General features: G+C 34.1%; 1 protein-coding gene across 1 annotated transcript; it reads left to right on the top strand.

Moving 5' to 3' along the window:
- The first annotated feature begins 950 nt into the window (after nt 1–950).
- Nucleotides 951–13650, top strand: LOC109056694 (inter-alpha-trypsin inhibitor heavy chain H3-like). The gene is given in 24 exon segments (XM_042733421.1): nt 951–1104; nt 1882–1914; nt 2058–2081; nt 2449–2603; nt 2714–2818; nt 2916–2965; nt 2968–3077; nt 4396–4482; nt 4485–4508; nt 4659–4787; nt 4986–5106; nt 5205–5366; nt 5693–5818; nt 6063–6244; nt 7079–7267; nt 7739–7878; nt 8087–8244; nt 8373–8399; nt 8888–8938; nt 9018–9131; nt 10895–11096; nt 11226–11395; nt 13321–13432; nt 13509–13650. Coding segments are annotated over 24 exon segments (2709 nt in total). The 5' UTR covers nt 951–1008.
- Nucleotides 13651–15375: the final 1725 nt, after the last annotated feature.

The following is a 15375-nucleotide window of genomic DNA, read 5'->3' as shown; positions in this document are numbered from 1 at the left end:
AAGCTCACGGTTACCAGGTGAATGAAGATGAACATAAAATGCATTGTTGAATTTGCACCTCAAGAGAGACTGAAAATTAATTCAGATTTTCATTCAATCCCACACAACTCCAGGGGATGGAAGAGAGATTTCAGACAAGACGTGAGGAATGGAGAAAATGTGCCCTGCTGGTTCATTCACAATAACGGCACCGGGCTCCTCGATGGAGTTCACACAGACTACATCGTCTCTGGTCTCTTCAAAACAACATAGACAACATCTGTCACTCAACTGACCTTTGCACTGGACACAAAGTACATGTTAGCTTTCATTTAGTCTGAAGTATATAAGATGTAATGGGTTTATTTGGAAAAAATGCGAAATCTGACAAAGCTGGTTTAAAAAGCTGTTAATGATAGTATTATTATTTATTGTTTTTTTTTTTACATATATATACTGGCATTCTGTGACTACAAAATAAACTGCCTGTCCAAACATGTCTTGTGTTTCCATCCTCCATCTTTACCTCCAAAGACTAACATGAACAGAAATTCATTGATTAAAAAATAAATAAATAAATAAATTACTTGAGCAAGAACAATATACACTGTTAAAAATAAAGGTGCTTCGCAATGCCATAGAAGAACCTTTTAGTCTAAATGGTTCCATAAAGAACCTTTAACATCTGAAGAACCTTTCTGTTTCACAAAAGGTTCTTAGTGGTTAAATAAGGTTCTTCACATTATAAAAAGGTAAGAAAGAGTTGGTCTTTAAAGAACCTTTGGCTGAATGGTTCTTTGTGGGACCAAAAATGGTTCATCTATGGCATCGCTTGAAGAACCTTTTGAAGCACCTTTATTTTTAAGAGTGAAATACCATGTTGCATATGTTCAGTACTGATCAATAATTTAGGAACAAAGATCACAAATCCCTACTCCCACTCAAATAAATATTTGCTCTGGTACAAAGTGTATACTGTGGTTTTAAAGTGTTCAAAAGTCCTGAATGTGATAGAGTAGACGGTGCATCATGTCTGCAGGGTGGATATTCTGCGTATTTGTGTGCATAAGTTTCTCTTCAGGGTCTTTTGAGACCCTGGTCATCTCAAAGGGAAATGAACAATGGGTAGGTCTGGTTTTATTGTCATTCACTCATGTTTTGTAGCTTATAGGCATTAACTCAGTAACATTCTGAGCTACAGTATGTCTTCATTATCAATATGGGAAAATATTCATCATAATTTAATCATCATACATGTTCAAGAACACCATCAAGAGGAGACTGCTTTGTTTGGAACTATTTTATTTGATAAAATAGAGCAGGAATAGTCAAGATTGACAATGTCTAGAAATGGTCAGTTAATATAATAAACCTATTGTTTATTTGAACTGTAGAAAAAAAGTGATATCACATTTGCAATCCTGCTGATATTTGTTCACTCTCAGAAATAAAGGTACAGCAGCTGTCACTGGGGCAGTACCTTTTCAAAAGGTACTTATTTGTACCTAAAGGGTCCATTTTGGTACCTTTAAGGTACATACTGGTACTTAAAGTGTACATATTAGAACCTAATAGGTACAAAAGTGTACCTTTTGAAAAGGTACCACCCCAGAGACAGCTGTTGTACCTTTATTTCTGAGTGTTGTTGTTGTTGTTTTTGTTTGCTTAATGGAAGGCTATTACCTGATCTTGTATAGTCTTGAAGAATCAGAATATACTTGAGTTGGGTCAGACACACCATAGTTGATAATTTATGCCACGGGCCAAATTAAATGACAAACTAAAATATAAAATAAATAAATATCTTACAAAAAGGTCACTTATCCAGGCCAGAAGCACCACTTTTGGGTGTATCTGTGCATGTGTACATGTGCAGTAATGCATCCTCTTATCTCCCCCCAGGTCAGTGATACAAGCATGACCAGAATCTTAAAGGTATTGCAACAATGTTGATAAAAGTCTGCTATGCCAACAAGGCAGTGGTTCTCAATCAAGGGGGCCAAGCTTTAAATATACACAATCTTTTTACATCTAAATCTTGTCGCCATTTAAAAAATGTTTTAATTGTCTCACCACAGAAGCGAAGCGTGAGCAGTGGTGAGGTGGGAACTCTAGTTACATTTCACTCAAGTTTGTCTGTCAAGACTTTGTGATTTAAATGTTTATTAGAAATGAATATGGGCAATTCTTGGGTTATTTTTACCTGATCTGATCCTTAAAACACTTGGCTAATGATTTAGTTAATTTAAAAATATATATATATATTTATTTTATTAAACCCTAAGCCAAACCCTAATCCTAAACATATAGTATGTGTAGTTAATTAATATGAATTAGTACTTAAATGCATAATTACACTGTTACAAGGACACCTTAATGTAAAGTGTAACCACATTTGTATATATCGTTTAGACAGCAAATGACACTCTTTGTTTGCCTCTGTACGTTTATATTCTCTCTGTCTTTCAGATTGCGGTGCAGGGCGTGAAGGTGGAATGCAAGGTGACATCACGTTTTGCCCATACGGTCATGACCACTAAAGCTCTCAATAAGGCCAACATCTCACAGGAAGTGTCCTTTGAGGTGGAGTTACCCAAGACCTCCTTCATCACCAACTTCAGCATGTCAGTCCTTTTCCATCTGATTGATTTTAAAATAAGAGGGACTCAGTTTCAGAAATGATTGCAGCATGTTGTGACCCCCATTTTTTTTTTTTTTTTTTTTGGATTTTCAGGGAGATTGATGGCAAGACATACATAGGTGTGGTGAAAGAAAAAGAGAAGGCAAAGCAGCAGTATCAGAAGGCCGTGTCATCTGGCCAGACTGCTGGTTTAGTCAAGTGAGAAGAAAAAAATAAACACAAGAAGTCTAGTGAACTTTTAAAACTGTTTGTGGTAAATGTACTACTAACTAACTGGTGTTCTGGTGTTCCAGAGGGCTTCGGGCAGAAAAATGGAGAAGTTTTCTGTTACTGTGAATGTCGCCGCAGAAGCAGTGTCACATTTATTCTCACCCATGAGGAACTTCTTCAGCGACATTTTGGCAAATATGAGCTCATGATCAGAGTCAAACCCAAACAGCTGGTCCAGCACTTTGAGGTTCATTATTAACCACAGCAGATTTTATAAAACATCATAATTGAGACCCCACACAGCGGCTATTAAAAAAAAAAAATAATTAATTTGTCAATTTGTCAATAAGTGAAAAAGGTGAAAAACTAATAGTGGTATTTTAATTTGGCAGCGGCTATTTGCTATTTAGTGTAAATAGCATATTTTCTTAGCGATAGATGCTATTAAGGGCAAATAGCAATACATTCTATTTACACTGTGTTAAAATGTTACTACTTATTGCAAATAATGGCAATTATCTGCACCTCAGAATTGTAGTACATTGTAAAACAGTATACAATATTAACTTATTGAGTGTAAATTGTAATTTTAATTCAAATGATTAAATGAATGCCACCTTATTGGGACAATAAAGCCCTCCCTACACCAATCCTAACCCTACCCGATACTTTATTTTCAACTTTTTGATTATATTCTTCATTTTCATTGAAAATAATGCTTTTCTGATGCAATTTGAAATTTGAAAACATCATACATTTTACATCTGCTCCACTAAAGCTGATGTCTGTTAGTTGTCTTTTGCAGAGTTGCCTAGCCGAATCACACGTTGGTGGCCGGAGTTAGTGTAAATAGCTTCTGCCAACAAGGCGGGCTATTTGCACTTAGCGTAAATAGACACGCCGTTTTAATTTTTAAATTAACCTTTCAACTTAAAATCTTTATGGTAAAACAATAGTTCACCCAAAACTATTTAATCTCCGTCAGGCCATCCAAGATGTAGAGGAGTTTGTTTCGTCATTGGAAAAATTCAGCATTACATCACTTGCTCAACAGTGGATCCTCTGCAGTGAATGGGTGCCGTCAGAATGAGAGTCCAAACAGCTGATACACTTGAGAAAGCAATATTATGAACAGAATTTTAGCCCTAAGCAAGGGTCCCTAAGCAAAATCTCTTGATGGATTTATTAATGTATTGGAAACATGCAGCTTTTGTCCTTACAATACATAAATTGATGGACTGGATTGGTGTGGATTACTTATTATTGTGGTGTTTGGACTCTCATTCTGACGGCACCCATCCACTGCAGAAGATCTATTGGAAAGCAAGTGATGCAATGCTGATTTTCCAAATCTGTTCTGATGAAGAAACAAACTCATCTACATCTTGGATGGTCTAAGGGTAGGAATTTTCAGCAAATTTTCATTTTTGAGTGAACTATTCCTTTCAAAATGTAAACATTTATTTACGTGATCTGTCAACAACCCGCCTATCTATATGATTATATACTGTAGCTCTATAATGCACGTCATTGTTAAAACATCTTGGCTTGTCTCCCACCCACAGATTATAGCAGACATTTATGAACCTCAGGGAATTGCATTTGTGGACGCCTATGGTACTTTCATCACCAATGAACTGCTCCCCCTAGTGGAGAGAAAACTGTCACTGACAAGAAGGTGAGGATTCAAATATCTTTGCATGGACGGATATCACTTATACCAGTATAAAGCACTATTAGTATACTAAATAATGCTAGTAACTAAGAAGGATCTCCGTTAGAGAATAATAATGGTGATAATAATGATAACAATTTGATCTTTGTTCAGGCCCATGTGTCCTTCTCTCCAACGTTGGATCAACAGAGGAAATGCACTGAGTGTGACGGGACACTCATCGATGGAGATTTCTTCATTAAGTATGATGTCAACCGTGCTCATGACATCGGCGATATCCAGGTCAAATGTCAATAGGATGATAAAGACATGCCTGATAAAGACTTGACAATTGAACAAATGAAAATAATGCTTTTCTGTGGCCTGCTAGTTAACATTCTACTGTATATGTTAAAGTTTAAATTTGTTCAACCATTCTACAAAATATTTATTGGAAAAGCACAAAGAGAAAGACGTAAATAATATTTTTATCATCTACAGATTGTAAACGGATACTTTGTGCATTTTTTCGCACCGGCCAATCTTCAAAGAGTACCAAAAATGGTTGTTTTTGTGATAGACAACAGCTACTCTATGGTGGGAAATAAAATGTCACAGGTGAGTTATGATGTCTGTTAAATGAGAAAAGACTTTTTCAATTTCATATTCTCAGCACTTTAGACTTTGGTCTGTGTTTGTTGTCGAAATGAGACTAAAGAGGGGCTCTGGGGACCATTCTGGGTGAACTCCCAGAGGAGGACTACTTTGGCATCATTGTATTTTCAACCACCTTTGTTGTATGGCGGCCACATTTAAGCAAAGCAACACCGGAAAATGTGAAAGCAGCCCAGGAATATGTCAAAACAATTGAAGTTATTGGTAGTAAGTATGAATATGAAATATACAAGGAAGAGAATTTATCATTAAACAAATTATAAATGATTAATTGTATGCAATCCACAAGGAAACATTATTTAAAGCAAAACAGTACAATGCACAGTGTTGAAGCACATGAATTACTTCTTTGAAAATTGGTAAAAGAATCTCCAAAGCTCCTATGCAATGAGCACAGCAAAAGTCACTCAGTGTGGTTTACATTAAGCAGACATAACGTGTTTACTAGCAATTATGATAAAATAACTTTTTTTATTTATTTATCAATAATCAAATACCAAAGTGTCACATGAGCACTTTTGTTTTTGCCTCAGGTACTGAATTGCATAATGCTGTCATGCATGGTGTGAAGATGTTGTATGAAGAGCAGCGTAATGATACAGCCTTAAAGAACATGGTACTGATGATCATTTTGCTGACTGATGGGGAACCAAACACTTGTATGTATATGCATGTACCAACAACCTTATACTTTGCATGATATTCCTTAAGGATCATAGAAGTATCCCTAAAGATACATACAGGAAACAGCCCTAGTGTCATTTCCATTATCTTATTAAAGAACACCGATGAGAACGAGAAAGATTTAGCTCAAGAGCAGACTTAATTAATCTATCAGCTGTTCATGGCTGTTTATTTTTTGTTGTTGTCTGTGATGGAATCATAAATCTTGTTCATTTTTAGATCCGAGAACTCTTCCTGAGATCCAAGAGAGCATTCGTCAAGCCATTGATGGGAATATCACTCTGTTCAGTTTGGCTTTTGGTAACAATGCAAATTATGGATTTTTGGACACTTTGAGCAAACAGAACAATGGCATAGTTCGCAGGATTTATGAGGACTCGGATGCCCCACTTCAGCTAAAGGTAGCGAAACTGAGGTCTTTGCAAAATATATTGATTCCTTTAAATTCCTTGTAATTTTCACTATCTTCATTCAAGTAATCTCAACATCGGTTTTTCAAAAAAATTTGAAGATTTCACTTATTAGTACTTTCTGATACAAAATAGGTTAATGTATTACCACCATTATTTATTTATTTATTTGTTTTAAAATGTACAATATTGTTTATTACATTTAAGAAATGTAATTTTCTATTTTGGAAATCTTGGTTTATTGTATCTGCTAAATAAATAGCCTTTGAACTGTATAGTTTAGACCCTGTTGTTAATTTAGTTTCTAATTTTATTAATTTATTTATTTTGAACTAATTAATGTATGTTAAATTAATGTCAATTAATAAAATATATTAACGTTGTATTATTTTGTAACATACCAAGTTAGAGGTTTCCTGAATAATTTACAGAATAGCTGACAGAGAATTTCAAAAAACAAAATGGATAGAGTAACTGTGACTTTTTTCCCTCACTATTCTGAGAAAAAATAGTTGTTAACCTGCAACTGCAAGTTAACATAGTACATAGTTAACTCTGCTTTTTTCCTCACAATTGCAAGAAAAAAAAAACTGGATAAATCCCATGGTGAAAACAAGCTTCCATAGAAATATACCCACGTGCAACGATTAAATTAAATGATTAAATCAACTCAAAACCTTGTGAATTGGAATTAAATTGGGAAATTTGCATCCATAACCAACCCTGGTAATGATCTAGTGTATTTGTGATTATACTTTAAATAATATGTTTTTGTGTTCTTTCAAGAAAATACTGCTAATGGTTTGCTAATGATTTGTTACCAAGGGATTTTATGAAGAAGTGTCAAGTCCACTCCTCTCAGAAGTGCGTTTTCAATATCCGGACAACGTAGTTAACTCACTGACAAAAAGCCATTTCAAACAGCTATTCAACGGCTCTGAGATCATGGTTGCTGGCCGACTTAATGACTTAAATGAAATAGACAACTTCGCAATTGAAGTGTTCGCACAAGGGGTGAGTAAATACTTTGTCATGTCACACATATACATAGTTCATAGCTCCAGTATAATAAATAAGCAATTTGGACATTGGTGGTATGATGTATGTGAGCATAAAATCATAATATCTCCTTGTCAGTTTGAAAAAATAAACAAATAAATAAAAATACAAATGCCTTTAAGATTACAAATAATTTAGCGTAATTTCTGTGCCTCTAGCCATTGATTGGTCAAACAGATAGCTCTGCCCCAAACTCACACCATTGGTTGAGCCTGTGTTGCAATATCAGCCTTACTTCCGGTTGTTGCTGCGTATTAAGCTGGATAGGAGAGAGTATTTCAACAATAGAAAAATTACATCACCAGTGAATCCATAGACTGTAGCCTCATTAATAATGTTTAGTTGTGTAAAATCATTCTTAGTGAATTTACATCATTGGTTTTGGGGACTTGCAAATCTAATCCAACTTTGTTTGTTTCGAAACAGTTCGAAAATAACTTTGAGCTGAAAGGTCAAGCAAATACTCAGAAGTGGGAAACCATATTTCCTGATGAAGAGTATATCTTTGGGGACTTTACTGAGCGTCTTTGGGCATATCTGACCATCCAGGAGCTACTGGATAAGAAGTCTGTTTGAAAAAGCTTTATCTAAAACTTTCAAGGATAAATAGTCCTCTACATAGTTTTACTTCAATGTAAAAATGACTAGTATAAATATAATTTGCCTGAATTTTTACTGATTTTACTTATTTTAATTGGGTCTGAAATCATTCATATTCTTTTAACCAAAGGATTTATATCAAATCCAATTATAATACAAAATATTTTCTGACAGAGACAAGGGTACACCGGAGGAGAAAGGAAATGCCACTGATGAAGCTCTGCGCCTTTCGTTAAAGTACAACTTTGTTACACCGCTTACCTCCATGGTCGTCACAAAACCTGAAGATGAGACCAAAACTGACACATTTATTGCTGACAAGCTGACTGAAGGTGTGACTAAAACAAAAATGGAAAATCAAAAGAAAAATTGTGACATTGTGTTTTCCATGAATTTACCATGTAAGTTTACGTTTAACCGGTAATATGACACCACTCTTTTTATCAACATTGATTCACAGAGGAACGAGGAAAAGTCCAAAGATATGGTAAGCCATAACACACTGGCACGTGTTAATCTGGTTATAAAAGTGTGAAGTTACGGGTCCCAGTTAATTGCTCCTAAAATCCTAAAGCAAACAATAAATGTGCTAATTCATGAACATGCCGCTGTACTATTATTAAAACGTATGATCCCAATTTTTATCTTCATAACAAAATCTGAGTTGGCCAGACAGTGATTATCTTGTTATAAATTGTTAAAATAGTAGTGTCCTTGATGCCGTGACCCAGGGAGACCGTAGTGGACATCGTCATTTTTAGCTTAGCTTTAAGGTGCACTATAAATGAAGTGCTCATGAAAGGCTGTTTAGGTAGTATACTTGAGATTTGGACCTGGGAACAGTATTTGATATGTCACGACTTAACGATGTAATGTAAATGAGAGTTTAATTTACTTTTTTCATATTTGACATTGTCAAACTAAATGAGCTATTCCGTTGCCTTCATTTTAGTTCAATCATTGTCTTATTTGCAGGTTACACCGTAGCGGCCAGCTACCCCAAGTACTCTCCACCCACATATTTTGGTAAATATAAAGCTCTATGCACTAGCAATGTGAAAGGTAGGTAAAGCTTCCAATTTCTAACAATTTGCCAATGTAACAGTTGATGGAGATCCACACTTCATTATTGAGCTGCCAGATCAGAATGATGCTCTGTGCTTCAACATTGATGACAAACCTGGTACCATCTTCAACCTTGTTAGAGACCCACTTACAGGTGAGAACAACTTGCTATTTCATCAGAGAAGTCCAGTGGTATTCAGCAAGGCATAGCTTCACAAGAACATAGGGTGACGTGAAAACAAACATAAAAATAAAGGTTGTCCATACTGACATAGCAGATTCATTCAATCCAACAGGATGATAGATTTAACAAGATGAGTAAAGTTTGTAAACAAACTTTGATGTTGGCTTGACAAAGCCTTGTTTAAAAGTTTGAAATAACTTTGAAATGTTTGAACCCTGAAAATTAGCACATTGCTAGAATGTTTTAAAAGGTTGCTAACACATTTTAGCATGTTGCTAGTATGATTTAACACGTCAGCATGTTTGAACATGTTTTACCATGTTGTTAGCATGATTTATCATGCTGCTACCATGTTTTAACATGTTTTATAATATCATTAGCATGATTTAACGTTTTACCATGTTGTTAGCATGATTTATCACATTACTACCATGTTTTAGCATGTTTTACCATGTATGATTTATCACGTTGCTAACCATTTTTTAACATGTTTTATCATGCTAGCATGATTAGGTTTTTTTTTTACCATGTGGTTAGTATGATTTATCACATTGCTACCATGTTTTAACATGTTTTACCATATTGTTAGCAGGATCTAGCATGTTGCCACCATGTTATAACATAATTATTTATCACATTGCTTCCCTGTTTAAATATGTTTTAGCATGTTGTTAGCATGATTTAGCACATTGTTAGCATGTTTTAACATATTGTGAACATGTTTGAACATGATTTAGCATGTTGCTAACATTTGTTTATTTGTATCCCCATTAGCCACTACCTAGTGCCTACTCTTTTTGGGGTCCCAACAAGTAAAAAGTACAAAACTACGTTATTCAACAACAATAAAAGTCAAGTAAATCAGACATACAAACCCAGAATTTATTCAGAATATCCAAATCAACAATCTACTATATATTTTGCCATTAAAGATTTTTTCAAAGATTTTTTAAAACTAATTTTATTTGTTAAAAAATGTGTAATATCCGATGTCAAATCATTCCATATTTTCATTCCTTTTTACATTACAGTTCATTGCTTTGCAGGAAACAGGAAGTAAAAAAGCATCCTTTTGATGCATGCCTGGTGTTAATATTATGAGTATTAGTAATATACAGAATTTGACAGTACAGGACATCAGGAACTCTAATGAAATATTTATTATAAAGCAAATCAGGGAGATAATCATTCTATCCTTCACCAGTAAAGTTTTGTGCATTCTTCTTATGATATTAGCCCTTCTATTACAGTTGAGTGTGAGTGAAAACCATAGGTCAGATCAGTTAGAAAAGATACAGCAACCCGAGTCAGACCGGTCTGCAGGTCTGATCCACGTTTGGTGGTTATAGCTTGAAAACTCTAGGAAGAAATCCAAATTTAGCCTCAGAAGAAAAAGTAGAAGCTTAAGTAGTAGATCAGTTCGCTGGCTTTGTAAGTTGTTTATATATATATATATATATATATATATATATATATATATATATATATATATACTATATATATATATATATATATATATATATATATAGTATATATATATATATACTATACTATATATATATATATATATACTTTTTTTTTTTTTATTAAAAATCCCATTTCTACTGAAACAATAAGTTGTGAATTTTGGAATGTTGGGTCTAAACATTTCAGAGAAACCAACTTATAAATGGCTTATAATGACTTGTATTTGTAATTGTATTTGTAATCACATAAATGGTGGTGTTCCACAGGTATTGTGGTCAATGGCCAAACCATTGGAGATAAGAAAGTCATCCCAGGAAACAAGATGCAGACCTATTTTGGCCGCTTTGGGATTGTTCATGAGAAGTTTGGTATCAGACTGATGGTGAGCACAAAGGAGATCTTAGTCTCTGAAAAGGGAAAACAGGCAAAATTCTTCTGGACTGATACTGCAAAAGTTAAAGGGCCCAAGTAAGATGCAGGATATCATTGTTTTACTTTATTTCGATTATGTCATTATGAGCTAACTGAAATAGCCCTTTCAAAAGGGAACAGGGAAAGACTCATCATCCTGACAGAACGTTGTCCTTCTTTCTCCAGCATGGATCTGCAGGTGGTCAAAGATCGCAGTTTAACAGTGACCCTAAGGGACTCAGTCAAGTTTCTTATTATCCTGCACAAAGTCTGGCAGAAACACCCGTATCATCAGTACCTCGGGTTCTACACCTTGGACAGTCACCTCTTTTCAAGCAATGTCCACGGCCTGCTTGGTAAAATGTCTAAAGAACTTACCACACTTTATACAGTATGTCATGTTAACCCTGTGGGCCTCTTCATTTTATTGGGTCACACTTGGTACCTTTGCCTTGAAAATTTACTCTCTTTTTTTTTTTGGTTATTATTTAGAATTTTTGAGGGGATTTTATGATACTATGCAATATTTACACTACCAGTCAAAAGTTTTTGCACAGTATTTTTAAAGAAGTCTCTTCTGCTCACCAAGCCTACATTTATTTGATGCAAAGTACAGCAAAAACAGTAAAAATTTGAAATATTTTTACTATTTAAAATAGCTGTTTTCTATTTGAATATGCTTTAAATGTTATTTATTCATGTGATTTCGTAGCTGAATTTTTAGCATCATTACTCCAGTCACATGATCCTTTAGAAATCATTCTAATATTCTGACTTGCTGGTCAAAAACATTTATTATAATTATTAATATGTTGAAAACAGCTGAGTAGAATTTTTTCAGTCATCTTTGATGAATAGAAAGTTCAGAAGAACAGCATTTATCTGAAATAGAAATCTTTTGTAATATTATAAATGTCTTTATCATAATTTTCAATCAGTTTAAAGCATCCTTGCTAAATAAAAGTATTAATTTCTATAATCCCCCCCACCACCCTCCAAAAAAAACTATACTGACTTTAAGCTTTTGTATGGTCTAGTGCATAATGTTACAAAATGTTTCAGATAAATGCTAATCTTTGGATCTTTCTTTTCATCAAAGAATCCTTAAAAATTTAATTTACTCAGCTGTTTTAAATATTGATAATAATAATAATAATAATAATAATAATAATAATAATAATAATAATAATAATAATAATAATAATAAATGTTTCTTGAACAGCAAATCAGCATATCAGAATGATTTCTGAAGGATAATGTGACATTGAAGGCTAGAGTAATGATGCTGAAAATTTGGCTTTGATCACAGGAATAAAATAAATTTTAAAATATATTCAAATAAAAAGCAGTAATTTTATATAGTAAAAATATTTCACAATATTACTGCTTCTGCTGTATTATGGATCAAATAAATGCAGGCTTGATGAGCAGAAGAGAATTCTTAAAAAAAAAAATTAAAAACTTAAAAATCTTACTGTTCAAGAACTTTTGACTGGTAGTGTGTTAATTTTTATGAGCTTTTTTTTTTTCCATTGGCATTTTTGACCGTGAAGGTACCAAATGTTACTATTTTCTGACCCTTCAGCATATCCAAATCATGTCCAATTTTTTTTTTTTTCACATTAGCTAATGTGACAAAAAAAACCCCACCAAGCATCATCCCACCAAGCATCATACAAATCAAAAAAAAAAAAATTAAAAAAAAACATAAAACATTTATTTTTCAGTCAGGTCCGACCAAAGAGGCCCAGAGGAATATTCCAGGTTCATTGCAGGTTAAGCTCTACCTACTCTGGTGTAATGTTAAAAAACACAAAAATAATTTCAGCACATTTCTTCTTTTCTTTAAAAACAAAAATCAAGATTTAAAAATCACATATATGAAGCTTATAATTTTATAAAAGCACTTACCTTGTTTGTTCTGTTAAAGCAGGTTTATTATTTAAGTTCTAATGTTGTTTAACTGGTTTCACAGTTGTTTTAGGCTTTATGGTATTGTAGGGTTTGGTTCTCAAGGCAACAAATCTATAAAACTGGATATAACTTGAAGTGATTTTTTTTTTTTCACACTAAAATCATGTTAACAGTTTTTACATCAGAAACTGCGTATTTTAACGTTTACAAATTGGTCAGTGTGTCTCCCACTGTAACCCAAAGAATGGACAAGTGGAAACATTTTTGTGGTAATCAATATTAAGTCACAAATGCTGCCAATGTTTTTATAGTGTGTTTATTATTAAGCAGCAGCGTCTGTGATAGCTGTGCTCTGAACTCTCTGTAGGTCAGTTCTACCATGGATTGGAGTTTGAAGTAAGTGAACCGTTTCCAGGAAAGGATCCAAACAAACCAGATGCCATCATGTTTGTGAAGGAACAAGAGCTTGTAGTTACCAGGTGAATTTAAGACACTTCACAGTTTGCACATGAAAGGTTGATGTTACCTTAAACTGCGTTCTTCTGTGTCAACAGGGGGTTGGCAGAAAGATTTCAGACAGGATGTGAAGAACGGAGAAAAAGTGCCCTGCTGGTTTATTCACAATAACGGGCACACCGGCTCCTCCGATGGAGTTTACACAGACTACATTGTCTCCGGTCTCTTCAAAACAATCTAACAATGAGCCTGAAAGCCAGACAAAACAATGGCTGTAATGACTAATACAGTTTTAATCAAACAGTTAATAAAAGAAAGAATATGAACGTCATCATCCAAATGATCAGGCCATTAGTCTTTACAAAGAACTAGACTTGTCAAAATATTGATTTTAAATACTCAGTGTCTTAGAGCAGCTCGGTTCACAGTAAATGCAGGATACTCAATTTCTGAATGTGCAGTGAGTTTAACAAGCATTTTCAATGTGTGCCACTAATGCTTTGTCACATTCGCATCATTTCCAACAATTTGTGAAGCAATTATTACAGCATTGCACTATAGATTTGTAATGAGAAGCATCTGTAAACCTGTTGTCACAAAAACTTTCCACCAAAATAAAACCTTGAGGCTCAAATCTTTCAAGTGAAGGTAATTATTACATATAAGGAATTCCTGCAGATATATTCTATTAATAAATCTACTGAACCATTTACATAGATTTTAATCTTTGACACACAAAATTATTTCCTATCCTGTCTGGTGGACAACATTATTATTACACTTTCATCTATACTGATATAAATTGCTGATTTTTTTAGAAACTGCTGTTGCCCGATGAGCATCAGAAGTTTCCCCAGAATGGCTTGTTGTCCATGTGTACTCATTTTTGGTGATGTTTGGACTTTGTACAAGTATATTTTTCACAATGGGCCATACACAGCAAATATATTGGAATGTATCTGCTAAATGATTTGGCTAAATGAGGAATTTCATTTAGATTTACTTTTCAAAACATTGTTTTGATTATATTGAGAGTCTCCTAGCACCCTAGCACCCTAGGTCAATGCTCCCCGGTGACTTTATTCCAGCAGAAATGCATTAAAACATCCTTAAAAGCTCTTAGAAATACACAACAGCACCACTTGTGGCAGGTTGAAACAAGCAAATGTATAAATGTGTGTGTTACTCTGAGTGTGCATAAAGCTGGCTCTGGTAATTGTTATATTCATTCTCTGCCAATTTACAACAAACTTTAAAAAGTAAGAAGGGCTGTAATCTTTAAAAAAGATATAAACATATTTCAGTTAGTCACAGTGATATACGTATAGGCTACACTTACCCAATGGAACCCATTTCACTGCCGGCTCTCACACAATACACAATAATGTAGTCCATTTCTCAGCCCTGATAGCCATCGATTGTATCTACTTCCACCCTAAAACACATTTACACATGTTATTTAACAGTACATACACAAAAACGTATATACACACTACCAGTCAAAAATTTTGAATAATTACAATTTTGTAATGTTTTTAAAAAAGTCTCTTCTGCTCACCAAGGCTACATTTATTTGATGAAAACATACAATAAAAACAGTAATGTGAAATTGTATTACAATTTTAAAAAACTGTTATGTAATTGTATTGAAAAATGTAATTTATTACTGTGATGCAAAGCTGAATTTCCAGCAGCCGTTACTCCAGTCTTCAGTGTTACATCATCTTATGTGTTGTTTTGAAGCATGGTTGCTGGTTACAGTTGGTTTAAGTTGGTTCTTAGCTGGTCATGAGCTGGTTTAAGCTGGTTTAAGCTGATCATGTGCTGGTCCAAACAACTAGCTTCTGCTCAGGACCAGTTTAGGACCAGTACATGGCCAGCTAAGAACCAGCTTAAACCAGCAGCCATGCTTCAAAACATACCTAACCAGCATATGCAGGTTATTTTTTTTTTTTATTTTTTTTTT

Source organism: Cyprinus carpio, chromosome B11 (genome assembly GCF_018340385.1).
Source record: "Cyprinus carpio isolate SPL01 chromosome B11, ASM1834038v1, whole genome shotgun sequence".
Lineage (NCBI taxonomy): Eukaryota > Metazoa > Chordata > Actinopteri > Cypriniformes > Cyprinidae > Cyprinus > Cyprinus carpio.
The sequence above is the reverse complement of the archived record's forward strand: the minus strand, read 5'-3'. Positions and strand labels throughout refer to the sequence as shown.